This window comes from Pyrgilauda ruficollis, unplaced genomic scaffold (genome assembly GCF_017590135.1).
Source record: "Pyrgilauda ruficollis isolate IOZ18807 unplaced genomic scaffold, ASM1759013v1 scaffold21, whole genome shotgun sequence".
Lineage (NCBI taxonomy): Eukaryota > Metazoa > Chordata > Aves > Passeriformes > Passeridae > Pyrgilauda > Pyrgilauda ruficollis.
In genome coordinates, this window is record NW_024520318.1 from 11,241,131 (window position 1) to 11,256,372 (window position 15,242).

General features: G+C 43.5%; 1 protein-coding gene across 2 annotated transcripts in view; it reads right to left on the bottom strand.

Moving 5' to 3' along the window:
• The window catches only part of FGF12 (fibroblast growth factor 12), a 137,867-nt gene that overhangs the window by 66,893 nt on the left and 55,732 nt on the right, over positions 1-15,242 (bottom strand). For both annotated transcript variants that reach the window (XM_041467816.1, XM_041467815.1), the window contains exons 2-3: positions 9,360-9,470; positions 2,429-2,532 (exon numbers count right to left, since the gene is read on the bottom strand). In XM_041467816.1, coding sequence (XP_041323750.1) covers positions 2,429-2,532; positions 9,360-9,470 — 215 coding nt within the window. The remainder of the gene's footprint in view (positions 1-2,428; positions 2,533-9,359; positions 9,471-15,242) is intronic.

The window sequence follows — 15,242 nt, forward strand, 5'->3', positions numbered from 1 at the left end:
CTTTTTTTTCAGAAATCCCCCAAAAAAGGCTAGTGAAAAAAAAAAAACAAAACCAGGTACACAGAACAAATCTGTAGTTTAGAGTCTGCTAAGCAAAGACCAGGGACAATGTGTCCCTTGGTGTGGTCAGCAATGAGGTCCAGGCAGCATGGCCTGGGGACCCCACAAGGAAACCTGCAGCATCCAAAAGAGACTGCCTAAACAGGTTCTGAGCTCTTCTCAGACATAGTTATTTCATGGCATCCTGATCTCATCCCTTGTCCTTTATGATGAGCTTGACCCACACTCCCTGCTCCTAACACACTTTATCCACAAATTTTTTATTTTCTTGCCTTGGGGTTTGCTCCCAAGCACAGTGAATTCATTCATTTACTGCTGTAAGACAAAGACAGAGCCACCAGTCATCACAAGGAAAGTATCCAAAAAGGTCCATCACCCTGGAGCAGAGAATCACATACTTACTGCAAGCAGAAACCTTGGATCACATTGATAAAATGAACAGTTTCACTCTTATTAGCTCAGACAGAGCTCAATGCCATCAAGCTGTGGCATGTAATGAGGTTCACTTCATTAACCACCGGCCATCACAGTGCATCCTTCCCCATCAGCCTTCCCTGATTAACCTTCCTACTCAAGACAGGCACACTTGTTGGAAATAAGCAAGCCCATTAAATCTCCCTCATTTGAATACATGTGTGATCTGGTGCCTTTTAGGATACTTGAAATGACTAACAGATGTGTTTCCTGGACAGCATGGTCTTCCTGCTGTCTACCACCTCTTGGTGTGTCCCTCCCACCCTTTATATCATGTCTCACTACTACAAGAGAGAGAAAATTTTTCTCTGCATCTCCTCTAGTCTCTCAGCTGTCAAACATCATTTTTTCAACTCTTCTTTTTCCCAAGACCCACACCTTTCCCTCCCCTGCACTACTTGTTCAGAAAATGATGACCACTCATTGGTCCAAGACAAACCTGTTGGCTGGCTGTGGCTCTGAGACACACTCTGATTTCCTGCAATCCTCACTTACAGCATACTGATGGTACAAGGAGCCTCAGCACTGGGCCAGAACTGTGTTCTGCACTGCACAAACAGGGCAAAGCATCAGTCCTGAGCCCCTGACAATGTGCCCAGAGGGACATACACACAATAATGCAGTACCACACCATGCTTGGTATTACCTTCAGGACTCTGATAGCTTTACAAAGAAAGGAAGTTTTCATTGTTAGTAAACCAATTTAATTTATTTAGAAGCAGTCAATTATGTTTACTGGGCTATGAAAGAACAGGAAACGTCTGGCATCTACAGAGATCCAGACTGATCTCTCTGTCTCTTCTTGACAAGCAGCCAGTTTTGAGACCTATCTCGCCAGGCATACTAACACCTCCACTTGCTTCCTACCCTGAGCTGCCGGGGAGACAGAGCCTTGTCACATCCCAGGGGAAAAGGGGAAATCTCAATCATGTGACCAGTATAAAACTGACCAGGAACAAAGATGGAAGATAAAAGCAATGAAAAATTGCATAGAGCAACCCAAACTGCTGTCCTTTCAGTGGTACCACTGTCATGCTCACAAGACTTCTGAAGCAAAAGAAAGTGCCCAGACAAGAGCAGAATCACTGCACTGTAAATTTACACAAAGGCAGATGAGATTAGAATCTGGCTATGCACTGTAAAGCTATCATAACTACAGAAATGAGAAGTGTATTATTAACTATCCCTTTTTACTATGTAGAACTAGAACAAAGTTATTTGAAGCGTAAAAATTCTGGCAAAGGGTTGCCATATTTAATAAATCACCGAATCAATTATTCACTGTGAAAATCAATTACTTACTTTAAATGAGAATCTTATGAATAACCTCATGCCCTTTCATGTCATCTAAGAAAGTTATAAGGGAATTAGTCGGCAAAAACTGCTGCACTTATCTTTTATGTGCATTAAAAAGACCACACAAATACAGGGAATTTCTGCCAACAGAATAGTCCAGAACCCTTTTAAGAGAGTCATGGCATTGCTGTGGATTTACACTGCAGTCAAAAGCAGAGTATGACCGATTGGGGTACCACCTATGATCAGTTATCTGGGTGCAATTCAGAAGCAATCCCAGTGAGTCCATGCCATTTCACAAATGAGAAATCAGAATATGACCAGCCAACTCTATAAAAACACCTCAACAACGTGACCTACATTAAGTACATACTTAAAGGAACCAAAAGTGTATCTTCACAGGTCAGGAAATATTGCCATGAATCTCCATGGAGATTCTATTAAGTGAATACTGCATGGTCTTGCAGCAGTTCCCCCTGCTCCAGCTTGTAAAGGTTTGCTGATATGCGACTGTTTTCAGGAAAAGCTGGAAGTCCCGGCGCAGTCTGCTTCCTCCCACCTACAAAACTCCAGGAGCCCAACAGTGCAAAGTACTCACTGAGCTGTAGAGATATCCCTCAGCGTTCATGGCAACGTACAGACCTGCCTTCACCCCTTGGATTGCCACCACACGAAGACCCACAGGAATTAGATTGAAAAGGGCTGTGGAAGGAAAAGGAAAGCAAATGTTATGGACATATCACCCTACATGGCCACTGCTGATTTTGCCCCAGGGCCAGCCCACCCCACTCCTGCCTCTTCACAAAAGTGGCTGCACTAGGATCAAGCATCCTGCTTCCAGCTACAGGGAAGGACTGCAGCCATGGAGCCGATGGTGAAAGGAAATTTTTAAGAGTACTGAATTTGGCTGCCTCCCAAATGCCTTAACACACCCATCAGTCTGTCTGATCACTGCCTTTGCAATGCCAAGGGCTCATCTGTGCTCCCAAGCAAGAGCATCGTATGGCTTTTTGAGGGCCAGCTGAGCCAGGGCAAGTATCAAATGCACATAGACAGACTTTGCCTGTGGCAAACACAAAAACACAACTCAGTTTAGCTCCCCCTGAAACAAATTTAAGCCTAGTCACACTTTCCTGCATTTGCCATATGCTAAAAGAGTACACAGACAGCGACCATGGCCAGAAGAATGCAAATTAACTTGACTGTGTGTTTGCCCATGTGATCCTGAGCTGTCAAGGGAATGAAGAAACTCAAGAAGAGACAGTGCTTCACTCTGGGACATCAGCACTGCTCCCCATTCAGGACCAGAACTGGAGAGGACAGAGGAGGACAAGATCTTCAATTATTCAGTTTTACTGCAGTCCTATTGATTAAAGCATTGCAACCACTTCCTCTCAGTTAATTACTTTATTGCTTGATTCCCACCCGACAGACCCTGTATCTCATTGAAAGACTCTTCCCATGAGTATATACATTAATGTACTGTCAGGCTTTTGCTACATTTCTAACAGCATGGGCTCAAAGAGGAGACTATTATCAGCACTGATAGACTGAGCACTGAAGCATTAGCATGGCTTTGTTTCTACTGAGCTTTATAGGACAAGAGTATTTAGATGTTTAGGATCCCTTGTGCTTCAGCTTACAAAGAGCTAATTAGAACTCATCCCAGGAAGCTGAAGATAGGGAAAGATGGGCACAGGGTCAGGCAGAAATATAAGCACAAACACAGTGGAAATACTTCACTCAAGGTCTCTTCCTACACAACAGCCCTGAAACAAGAATATGCAATGGCACTTTGCTCAGGACATCTACCAGGTGTCTTGGCTGTGCTGGTTTCAGGGTTGCCTCCAAAAGAGGATCAATAAATTAGAGTGCATATGAATATAATTTTTTCTTCACTTAATTCCCAAGGAAGACTGAATAACTCCCCTCAAAGAGCTGCCTAAAATGGAGACATCTCAAGTCTAGTGAAAAAACCCCTCATCTCAGCCTCTTCTTGTGCTTTTGTACACCATATTCCATAAAACATCAAAGCATGTGCTGAAGTCTTACCAAATCCAGTGCCTGTATGTGTGTTTTTGGGGGAGAATGTTAATAGATGTATATGGAAAATGCAGTCCAGGCTGGGTATTGGTCTGTGAATAACTGGAGTCAAGGACAGTGCTACCCTGGTACTGTCCCTAGACAAGACGAACACATCCCAGAGTAACTACTCAGCATTAGAAGTGTTGCCTATTCCTTTCTCCTGACCATGAAGGTCTAAAACCTTCTGCAATTAACAAGTCTATAAGCAATTCCCCTTCCCTATTTCTTCCTCCTACTGAAAAATGGAGCATATTACTGCTAATAATGAAACAAAATGGGCATCATCATTCATTTCCTACAGCCAATTTGTCTTGCATAGGAAACTTGTGACAGACCATTCAAAGCATTCATTAGGCAGCAAGGTGATAACACCCAGAATTAGTGGTTGAGAAGTTCCACTTGGAAGCACCCACGTGTCTCCAAATCTCTTTCCACCTCTACATGCAAAGGGACCAAAGGAACAATCCTATTGTGCTGTGCTACAGCAGGAGGACCACTGCCATTTCCCAAACTCCCTGGGACCCTGCTGCACCCACAATCATGGCTGAGCATGTCCTCCTCTAATGCAGGAGAGCATGTGGGCAGGCAAGCATAAGGACACAAAGCTGACAGAGGTAACTGGCAGCCAAAAGAAGTTTTAGGAAGCAAATATCTTCTTCTATTAAAAAAACCAGTGGTTTGGGTCAATCAAGAGTCTGTAAATTCCCAGAGCAATGTCTGCACTCCAATCTAGAAATGCCTTTGTAGAAGTTGATGCCTTTTACTATGACGCTTCCAAATATTTCATATTTTGAACAGATTTAAAAGCTTATAAGCTTAAAAGTAAGAATGTAAAAATGGAGGGAAAACCCTCAATCAACCTCAAAAGCAAGAGGTCTCATTTTTCATCTCAAAAAAACTGATCTAATTAATTTGAAACAGCAGATTTGAAAATGGGAAATAGGACTAGCTGGGGTAGAATAGAACTGGACACTGAGTGTGCTGATGTGAGAAAGAGAAAGATTTAAAAATGCTTTTAAAACTGCTTCTTTACTGCAAATGGCACGTATTCTATGCAATCTGCAACTTCATGGAAGGAACATGCTCTTTTACTTCATGGGCAAAAGGGAAAAAACTTGAAGATGTTGAATATTTGTGCCCCTTTTCTTTCATTACATCTTACCATCTTCAACCAGTGGTATTTACACCTGACCCTACTACTTCTAGCACACTCCAGTCCTAAATGCATGAGTATATTGTCACTGTTATGTTATGGTAATTTATCAGCTAAATTCTGAATGCATGACTCCCTATGGGTCTAAGTTATCTACAGAAAGGGAAGAGTGAGGTAAGACCTGCCATATACAAGATGCGCTCAGCTTTAAACAGCAGCAAGTCAGAGGAGCTAAAGTAAATTATAATAGGTGATTTGCTCTTGAGCAAGACATTTGTGCTGCACATGAACAGCAAAGAACTGATGGAGGATGCAATAGGCCAGAGCAGCCTCAGTGCACGAGGTGGTGAGGATTGAGGTCCTGAGGGGAGTGAGGAAGGCTTGAGATGATCAAGAGGCTCTGGTGCAACACATAATGAAAGAAGAAACAGAGGGAACTGCATTTGCTTAACTCAAGGCAGGCAAAGATTCTTCTCAGAGGAACACAATGAAAAGACAAGAGGCACTAGACAAAAGCCTTAAATAGAAATGAGGACTGGATATGAAGAAAATTCTTTACAAAGAAAATAGTGCAGCACTGGAACCCCAGAGGTTATGAGAGGTTATGGAATAGCTCATTGCTAGAAATGTTTGAAAGAACTCGACAAGGTTCTGTACAGCTGAAGATAACTCCAGTGGGATGCTGGAATGCAAGCCTCTTTAATATTTTGGTGTTTCTGGCAGGAAATCCCCAAAAAATAGCCTAGATATGCTGGGCTGTTTCCACCTGGTCAGTCCAATTCACCTATCCTTTCTGTACTGTCCATTTGCCAAAACTTTTCAGATGTTCAGCAGGATTATGTGGGCAGACAGGGAAGTCCACTTGCAGTTATGAAGGGGCATTACCCTGCTCAGCCCAGGGGAGAGCAGTAACAATGCAAGCACTGACAGCAGCAGTGAGCCCTAAAAGGCCATTTGAGATCACTGAAGCTGGGAGGAAAAGATACTGCCCCAATCTGGGGTTCATACGTCACAGGAGGAACACAAACAGGGGTCATACACCATGAAAATGCACTCCAGTGGGAAGAAAATTCTTCACATGTGCCAATGGCAGTAGCCAGAGAATGTGCACCCCTGCTTACATTGAGATGGCACGTCTCTAACAGCATGGCAGAAGGAACAGATGTCCCAAGTGCTGGCTCCTGGGAAGCTGGATGGATGCCCGTTCAAATGCCATTAGAATTTGGCTTCTGGGTTTTTTTTTTCTTTAAGTGAGAGGAGGTGGAAAATAAATGCCATCAGCTTCAATAACATACAAAAAATGGGCAACAGATAATTAATTTTAAAATTGTTTAAATATTAGCAGTTCCTCTTGTATAAATAACTGGGTTTTTATTAGAACTTTTAATTCCATCAGATGTATCTGAGGGACATGGTGTGTCTCATTTTAAACATTTATTTTGTCAGAGTAAGCCAACCTAATGTATTCCATGAAAATAATGCATCCTTTCACAATGCTAATTTGAATAATCAGTGTGGGGATAAAGAACACAAAGCAATGTATGGAACACGGTGTTCACCAGCTGTTTAACTGTGCTAAGATGACTTCTGTGTGGAGAATAGATGGTCATCTAGGGTGGGAAGGATCCTCTTGTGGCCCTCTAGAGAGCCCTTCCCCCGTGGATGCAAGTTAACCAACCGCTCTTCAGGGATGGGAAAATATTATTTATCCAGTCTTTGATGAATTGTGCTCTTGCACACACTTCTGACTGGCTGGTCAGGAATCTTCTGCAGAAGCACTTCAAAACAGAAAACTGAAGTGAAGTAAGTCTGTAAGCTGTTCACTTAGACAAGTAACTTTTGACATTCTTCTGGTCAAAATTTGAGATTTTTTTGGAGGAAGAAAAAAGAAAAAAGGCAGTCAGCTTTATTTTGGCACTTCCAAAGTGCAAAATGTGATTTCATTTCAAAGCTGTAACTGGAAGTTTTATATATTCTAAAATGTTCATTCACACTGAAGATTTATTGATGAGACCATGTGGTAAAAAGCTATATAAAACTGAATAAAGCACAGTCCTAATTTCATTTTCAGGAGCAAAATATTACCAGGTTGGATTCTTTCCCTCTTTTGAGATCCCCTGAGATCAGTAGATGGGGAATTCTTTGGCTTCAATCTTCTCTCAAAAACTTGCCTAAACTTTCCAGCATAGTCCCTGACTTTGAGCCAGTGGCTTGGCACACTTCAGTGAGATGCCTCCTGTCCCACCAAGCTGCCGAGGCAGGGCTGCCATCTCACCAGATAAATTTACACTCTAGAAGTGTACTTCAGCCCATCTATTTCCAGTTAAGAACACTGGGTGGAAGCAGCTCTCAAGTAGTCAGCACCTGGCCAAACTCCTCTCTGACATATCTTGGGGCGATATATAAATCACAGCTCTTTGGGCAACTGGGGCCCAGCCTCAGCCACGGGAACTCAGGAGGTTCCCCTGCAACCACTGAGAATGCAGCAGCTTCCCTCATCTCCCCTGTCACTCTGAAATATTGCAGAACTGCTCTTACATCTCTCTGCTGTTTACCTAAATTCATCCCTGCTCCCATTTAAGCCCATTACTTTGTTGTTCAGTCCTCCATGATAGATGAGGGCAATGAATCCCTGTCATCTCTAGCGTATCTTCCCATATTTTTGACAAATAGGCCTCCAATGGGATTTTCTGCAGTTTAAGAACACCCCAGGTCTTCTTCCATTAAGAAAAGGCAGCTAATACAGCCCACTGAACTCACCCCATGTGTTGGTGTCTGTCTGAGAGTATCTCAAGGCCAGACTTTTGAAGGAGACCTCCTGAGTCTGAGTGTAGAAGTGTGTGTGTCTAAGTCCACAGATTCTCCTGCTCCACACATAAATCAAAAATTGTCTTATTGCAATTTGCAGTATTTAATTTCTTCAATATGAGTGTATGAAAAAGGACTAAAACCTGACATTTGCATTTGATACAGGCCACATCTCTGGTGGATGCAGCCTCCTGAGTCATTCCACAAGGGCTTTGCCAGCCACCTGCAATTTCAGTCACCATCTTCCCACAGCTCCTCTCTCCTCTATGGACCCTCAGCCCTGAGCTACCTGCAGCAGGGCAGCCCCAGAACACAGCATGCTCCTGCTACAGCACCCTGCAGCTTCCTGGGGATGCTGCACCCCTGTCCAAGTGCACCTTCACAGGACAATGCCAATGCTGCACCCCTACAGACACCCCTCACCTGCAGCCCCTCTGCCTTCCTGGAGGAATGCCACCTTCGATTCAACCAGGAGCTTCTTTGAATTAGACCAAAATTTGTCTGCAAATCAACCAGGCTCCTCCTTTCACAAAGTACATGAAGTTTGCTTCCATCAACCCTACCAGACAGATTAACATTTGTTCACCTCTAATAACGACTGGCCAATCTGGCCAGGTTAAATACCCGTTTAGCAGTGGTACAGGGAGCTCCAAACCAACATAGAGAAGACAAAGCAAGACTTGAATCCTAGCCTGTTTATGCAATTTGTGGCAGCAAGGATCTGAGTTTAACTGCCCACTCAGGGCCAGCACTCTGATGCCTATGAAATGCAGAGATGCTGCCGAAAATATTCTACACCTTTTTTTAACCTTTTGAAGAGTTTTAGCATTGACAAAACAACTTTCTCTTCAAAAGGAAGACTGACTACTGTTTTGCATGCATTTAAACCTGTATGGCTCCTGCACATGGCCATGGTTTTTAAACTGTGCGGCTCTGCTGCCCTTTGCTGTCCAGCACAAACCCAATCCTTTTGAACAGGGTTTTGGAAGATGACCTTCTTTGACAAGGTCATTTGATACCCTCAGCCCCTACACCAGCCTCAAAGCACGAGACTTCAGTGAACAGCTGCTTTTCTCCAGCCTAGAAATTCCTGATGCTTGCTGAATTTTTGAGGCTAAAATAGTGAAAACAATTTTCTCCTCTTCTCCTTGGAGAGAGAATTCCCCGTATCCTTTACCCACGTGGCATGTGTATAAATATAATCTCCTTTCTCTTCTGGCAGCAATTCAAATCATGGGTTTTATTCTCCACCCCACCCAGATGGCAGTTACAGAATCGGGGCAGGAGGGAAGAAGATCGGAGAGGAAACATATGAAATTATACTGGCAAGATTTAAAGGGGACAGATAGATAGAAAAAAATATGCAGAAAACAGCTGTCTTCCTCCTAATTTGATCTTTTCAAAAATGAAGTTGAACAAGTGAGACCCACTAGGTGATGCATTTGATTGTAATTGGGTTGCAAAACAGGCTAATTTTTCTTACTGTAGTCACTGTTTTCGTCCTTGGTCCCATCAATTGTACCATCTGGGTGCATCTGCAGGAAGTATTCCTGCTGGCTGAATAACCTTGTCACAATTCCTTTCAGCTGGGGTTCTGCAAAATAAAAATAATAATTATTATAAGATATACTGAGTAGCACAAGACCAAATTTGCTTGTCTCCCATTAAGCCCTGAGTAAACGTAGAAGTGCTTGGCAGGTAAGACTGCTTTCAGTGATTCCTTCCAAGCATGGCTGTAAAATATTCACATATAATACACAGACAGGCAAATATAATTGAGATCGGATGAGCAGGTAAAATGAAATGCATACTTGGTGCAGTAGAAACAGATTATGGAACATCAATTCTCTGAAAGTTACCTACCAAATGGAAGTATTTAGTCGATGTATTTAGAATATGCCACTTGTTCAGAAGAGTATTTGCTAACACTGTTGCAAAGAATGTGCTCATTGTTTCTTATTCTGCTTGTGAAGCCAACCACCTTGCTTTTTTGTATGGTTGAGTCACTATCATGCAGTGCCAGCTTTATGCCAATGGAAAGCTACGTAAATCACTGGTATTACAGTGGTGTAAACTCAGAGCAACTGAGTGCTGAATCAGGGCTGCATGTGAGTGCAGCTCTGTGGGACTTGGGGAGAAAAATTCGGAAAGGGACAGACACAAGACATTTCCAAAACTAACCACTGAAGCATTTATGGGCACCTCAGACCACTTCTGTTTCAAAATCCTGCATGTTCTCCCCCTCCTAAAACATGTGCCATACACTCTGGCAGATTAGAATCTTTGTTTCCAACAGGGACCTTTCCCAGCCCCTGTGTATCATGAGCCAGCCATGCTCTGGCTGGCTCTTTCCTATTGCCTCTACAACATTTTATACTTTCCTGCTGAAGAGTAAAAGGAAAACATGAAAAATAGCAAAACCAGCTTGAACTTCACATGACAGAGGTGTGCAGCTTTATCACCTGTCTCCTCGTCACCCTACCAATCAAACACCAATTAAGTGGTCAAAAACAAATTCAATTGTAATCATGCAAGATTAAAAATTTGTCACAGTCACTGCTGCTGGAAGACAAGTGAGCTGACTGCATGTGAACAGACACACTTGCTGCATGGAGGAGATCCTCCTTCTGTGACAGGACTTTGTGGTTTTATGTGACCACCCTCCAAAAGTAAATAAATAAGACCCAATTATTGCTGGCTCAATGGACAGGAAAGAATCCAGCGTAGCATACCAAAATCTCGTCAGGCTCCTGCCTTTCATGCCTCTGGTGAGGCTGTTTAATAAGCCATGCTCGTTACATAATCGTGGTCACATTGTGTGTTGATGTACCCATCCGGAGCCCCGCTCTCGCTGCATCCCTGCACGACTCCCCTTTGGGAGTCCCTCACCCTGCTCTCCTGCACTGACAGCAGCAGCAGCAGGCATCTCAAATGGAGACAGGCTGCAGGTGCAAAGGATTTCAGTTTCAGCAATCCCTACACTAGCCAGGCAAGAGTCAGGTACTTTCTCACAGCCACAAAAGCCACTGAGTAAGTCAGATCAGATGGTTTCTGTGCTGCCTTAAAAAAGAAGTGATTTCAGCGCAGTCAGTGCTGTAGGCTACAGTCAGGCTTTCTCCCAGCAACTCTCAATGCTGGGACAGTAAATAAGTACAATTGTACTGGTCATTAAGTAGAAGCTAGTGTTGGTCAAGCCAACATATGTCAAAATGACACCTAGCAAAACACTTAGCTCATTCTTCTTACCTAAATGCATTACCTATTTTGTTGAATGCAGAAGTTTCATTTAACTTGCTTTTCATTAGAAAAGCACATCAAAGCTGGAGGAAATGAAAAGCTGCATTCTCAGACACAGATACCTGCACCACCCTCCTCAAGTCCATCCCCTTCCTCCCTTTTATCTAATACCACAACAGTAAAAGCACTAATAGGCACTCTGATATGAGACACCTACATTTGAGTCCCTGAATGAATCTTAGCCTTAATTTTACTCACTGGTTAAATTTTAATGTTGAAGTACTTTGCATGAAGTGGAAGAGCTTCCAGAAGGAGAGATTTGGAAGATGCTCCTGCAGTCTGAGGCTTTCTGTGTGCTGGAGAAGTGAGGGGGTCTTGTCTTAAAGCTCTCTGAAGAGGAGCAGGGAGAGAAAACAACCCTGACCTTATCTCCTTTCTTCAGAAGATGACTTAACTACAGGATAGAATTAGAATAGCACCTTTTCCTCCTTCTTAGGGATGCAAACTATATTTCAACCACGCAAATAATTTTGGAACAGGAAAATCTCTCCTACTTCTATTAAATAGCCTACCATGTAAAACACTGACCAAATCTGCTTGTTATTAATAACTTATGACATTTTCAGAGTTTATCAGAAAAGCACCCAAGATCCCCTGATGCTTCCTTACATCCTTTCTATAGATGGAAACACTTGCACCAGAAGGCTGTATCACCATAGCAAATACAGGCTTAACCCCTTCAGGTTCCTTTCTCTTTCTGACCTGACAGACACCTGGTCAGCTTTAACAACTTCCCTCTTCATAATGCCAGCCATTTCTGAGTCATTGCCTACCTAGGGACAAGTTGGAGGGGGAATCTTGTGTTACATGACCTGGTTTTGCTGAACTTTGAGACTCACACCCAAACTCAAAAGTAAAGCCCAAAGGCAGTGAAGCAGAGAGTTCTCAGCCATACATAAAACCACATTCCTCCTGGCCCTAACACAGTCTGAAAGCAGCAGAGCTCCTGTCTCTCCTCACTGCACAGATGCTCTCCTGCAGGAACATCCCTGCCCACACTCATTTAGGATGCCCTGTAGCAAAAAAAGGCCTCTTCCAGACACCAAAGGATCAGAGAGCATTTTGGAGACACAGAGGTCTCTACTTCCCTGCTTTCTTCATTTTCTTGGGTCTCTTTCTATAGCAGAGAAGCTGCACTTCCAGGTACCTTTAACTACCTGAACTAAACACAGACGCAGGGCGGGGAGGGCCCAGCCAGCACTGAGTTCTCTCCTCTAACACAAGCAGGGCTGGGGAGTTGCCTGAGCAATGGGTGATTTGTCTCACACAGTACAGCCATCTCTCCACCTGAACTGATCTCTTTGCATCCCCATACCCCCACAGGCTGGTCAGGCCAGGTCCAAAGGGTCCCAAAACTACCAGTACCTCTCCAGTGCCTGCAAAGGAAGCAGCTCGAACACAAACAGGTGCACAAGTGACAACAGCTGCTGGAGTAGCTGCTTCCCACCAGGGAACCTCTTGTCTTATGTCTGGGCATAAAGTGAGGTACTGGGATTTGCCATTCATACAGTAAGCAGTGTGGCTGGTGGCCTACAGACAAAATTTTAGGTGAAGACAACTTTTAACAAGGAGCAAGAAATTACCCATCTTCCCCTCTCAGTGTGGAACTATTACCAGAAGAGAAAATGTTATAATCACAGGACGGAAATTTTGCTGCCAGCCCAGATGTAAAATGCTGCATGTGACTTTTAGGAGACCTACTTTTGTCATGTCATATATTTTAACATCACTTTTTTCCATCTACAGAGCAATTCTATCAGTCTTCCAGCACTGCTAACCCTTATGCCGCAGCACTTGTGCTGAAAACCTCAGTTTATAGAAAAAAATGCCTCAAAACCAGTAAGTCTCCTTGTCAATTAAGGATGCTGAGACACCCTGGTAAGTCAGAACAGAAAGACAATGAAATAGACTGAGAACTTTCCAGGTTTGCAATAAAAAGAGAACCACCCTTCCCAGCAGATATTATTGACAGTGCTTATTGGAGTACCAGGGGGAAAAAAGACAATAAAACCCCACAACCTCTACACTTTTGTCTGTATTTCCCTCAATTATATTGCTCCAGGCTATATTCAATAAGAGAAAGAATCAAACTATAAAATAAAGGGGGAAAATGCAGCACAGATAAGCAAAAACTCTGCTATGAGCACTTTTTTCTATAATTCTTAGAATTTATCACAAAACAAATTTAAACCTACTCTCTAACCTCAGCCTTGTAAAGCAAATGGGACTCAAATTCTCTTGCTTTTAAAGGTGCAATACTGCATAACACACTTGGGATAAACCTAGTCCTCCCCCTCAGGCTCATCCATGTGCACTTCCCTTCTGCTGTAGAAGCAGCTTTCCCTGCAGAAATGGAACTGAACTAACAGGGACAAGACTTCAGCACCAACTTACTGTCTCCCTAAACACAAAGTCAAGCACTTCCGAATGGATTTAAGAAAGATGTTCTTGCTGCCTTAATCCCAAACTACTGACTGAACAGAAGAGATTTTCATGCAGCTTCTACTCCCAGTGCAAGACCCCAAGCTACGAGGTTTCCCATGCAATATGCAAAGGGATATTTTTATCCCCACTTTATAAGCAATGCTACTATACTTCAGAATGGTTACTTTAAAGATCTTGCTCTAGCTGCTCATACACAGCTGTTGAGGGCTGGGGAGTACTAGAGAAAAGTCAGTGGACTCTCTTTATGCAGATGCAGTAAGCTCAGTTCCTTCCAGTGTGGCAATTCTGGATGATGCAAGGGAAGATCATTTTCAGGAAGCACCACAATGGGGACATCAGAGTGCAGAACAGAGCAGTAACACAGAGCAAGGGCTAAGCTGTAACTCCCCCAGTGTGTAGCATCTGTCATACTGGGCACTTTACCATCAGTGAAGACACAGTTGTCACATAATCACCCTTCTGAGAGCAGTCATCCACTGACGACTTGATGAACATTCCCTGAAGGGCATCTTGCTTGGTTACCCTTTCCACAGGCCAAACCCACCACTTCTGCCTGCCCTGCTTTTAACTTTCTGAGCCCTCTGGCACAGCTGAGGCTAACTAAATCATGATCTGACTGCTAATCTTCATGTCTCTACTTAAATGGCAATGTGATGCTGCCATTATTCACTTCTGCTGTCCTGCTGCTGAGCCTTAAAGTCATCTCAGTTCACCATGAGCTGCTGTGCTTCCTGCCTTATTATGCAGCTACACAGTGATCTTCATCCTCCTGGGGCTTGCCAAGGACATGATAGTTGCAGGGTGCTCACATGCACTTTGTTTGATCTCCAGGGGCATGCTCACTGAAGGCCAGAGGATCATGGCTAAATAGCTACTCTGCAGAGTCATGTCCCTCACCCTCAAGCTGCAGGTATTGCTGAAGATAATCTGCTGTGTGCTATGGGGAAAAGAGCAAGAGCACTGACAGAAATATTAGTCTTTAATGACCTTTTCATTTAGCTCTCCTGTTTAAGGTGAATAAGGAACTCACCCCTTAAATGGAAAATGGAGAACACAGAAGTATAATAACTCCCCTTAATGCAGAGAGGAACTATGAGGTTATGTATCAATGCAGTATTTAGCAAAGCCCCACTGAAGGCACCAACTCCTGCTTATTTCCATCAGCAAAACAGCAGCCCTAAACCCCTGGGGGAGGACCCCTACTCTCTTATCATCACTGTAGGGTAACTCAATTTGCTCCAAACCCTGCTCTGAAGCAGCAAAGAACAGGGCACAACACCGACTTCCAGCTGCAACTCCACTATGGAAGGCAGTCAGATATGGTCTCGTTTCTTTCAACTCTCAGAATGCCCCTTATTACAGCAATGACATGAGGCTGCAGCAAGCCAGTCCCTGCTTTGCCTTGGGCTGGGAGTGATAAAAAGACTCAACACAACCGCACTCATAGAAATCACCTTAATCTGAATTCTCCAAGTCAATGGCACAGAACTCAGAGGGGCCACTTTTCAATGAACTCTGAAAAAAGATGAAGGGCTTAGTGACCTTTGAGGGATTTGAGCCACTGGCTCCAAGGATTCTTGCAATGCACAGCAATGCTCTTGGTTGGCAGGCAAGCCTCCACTTG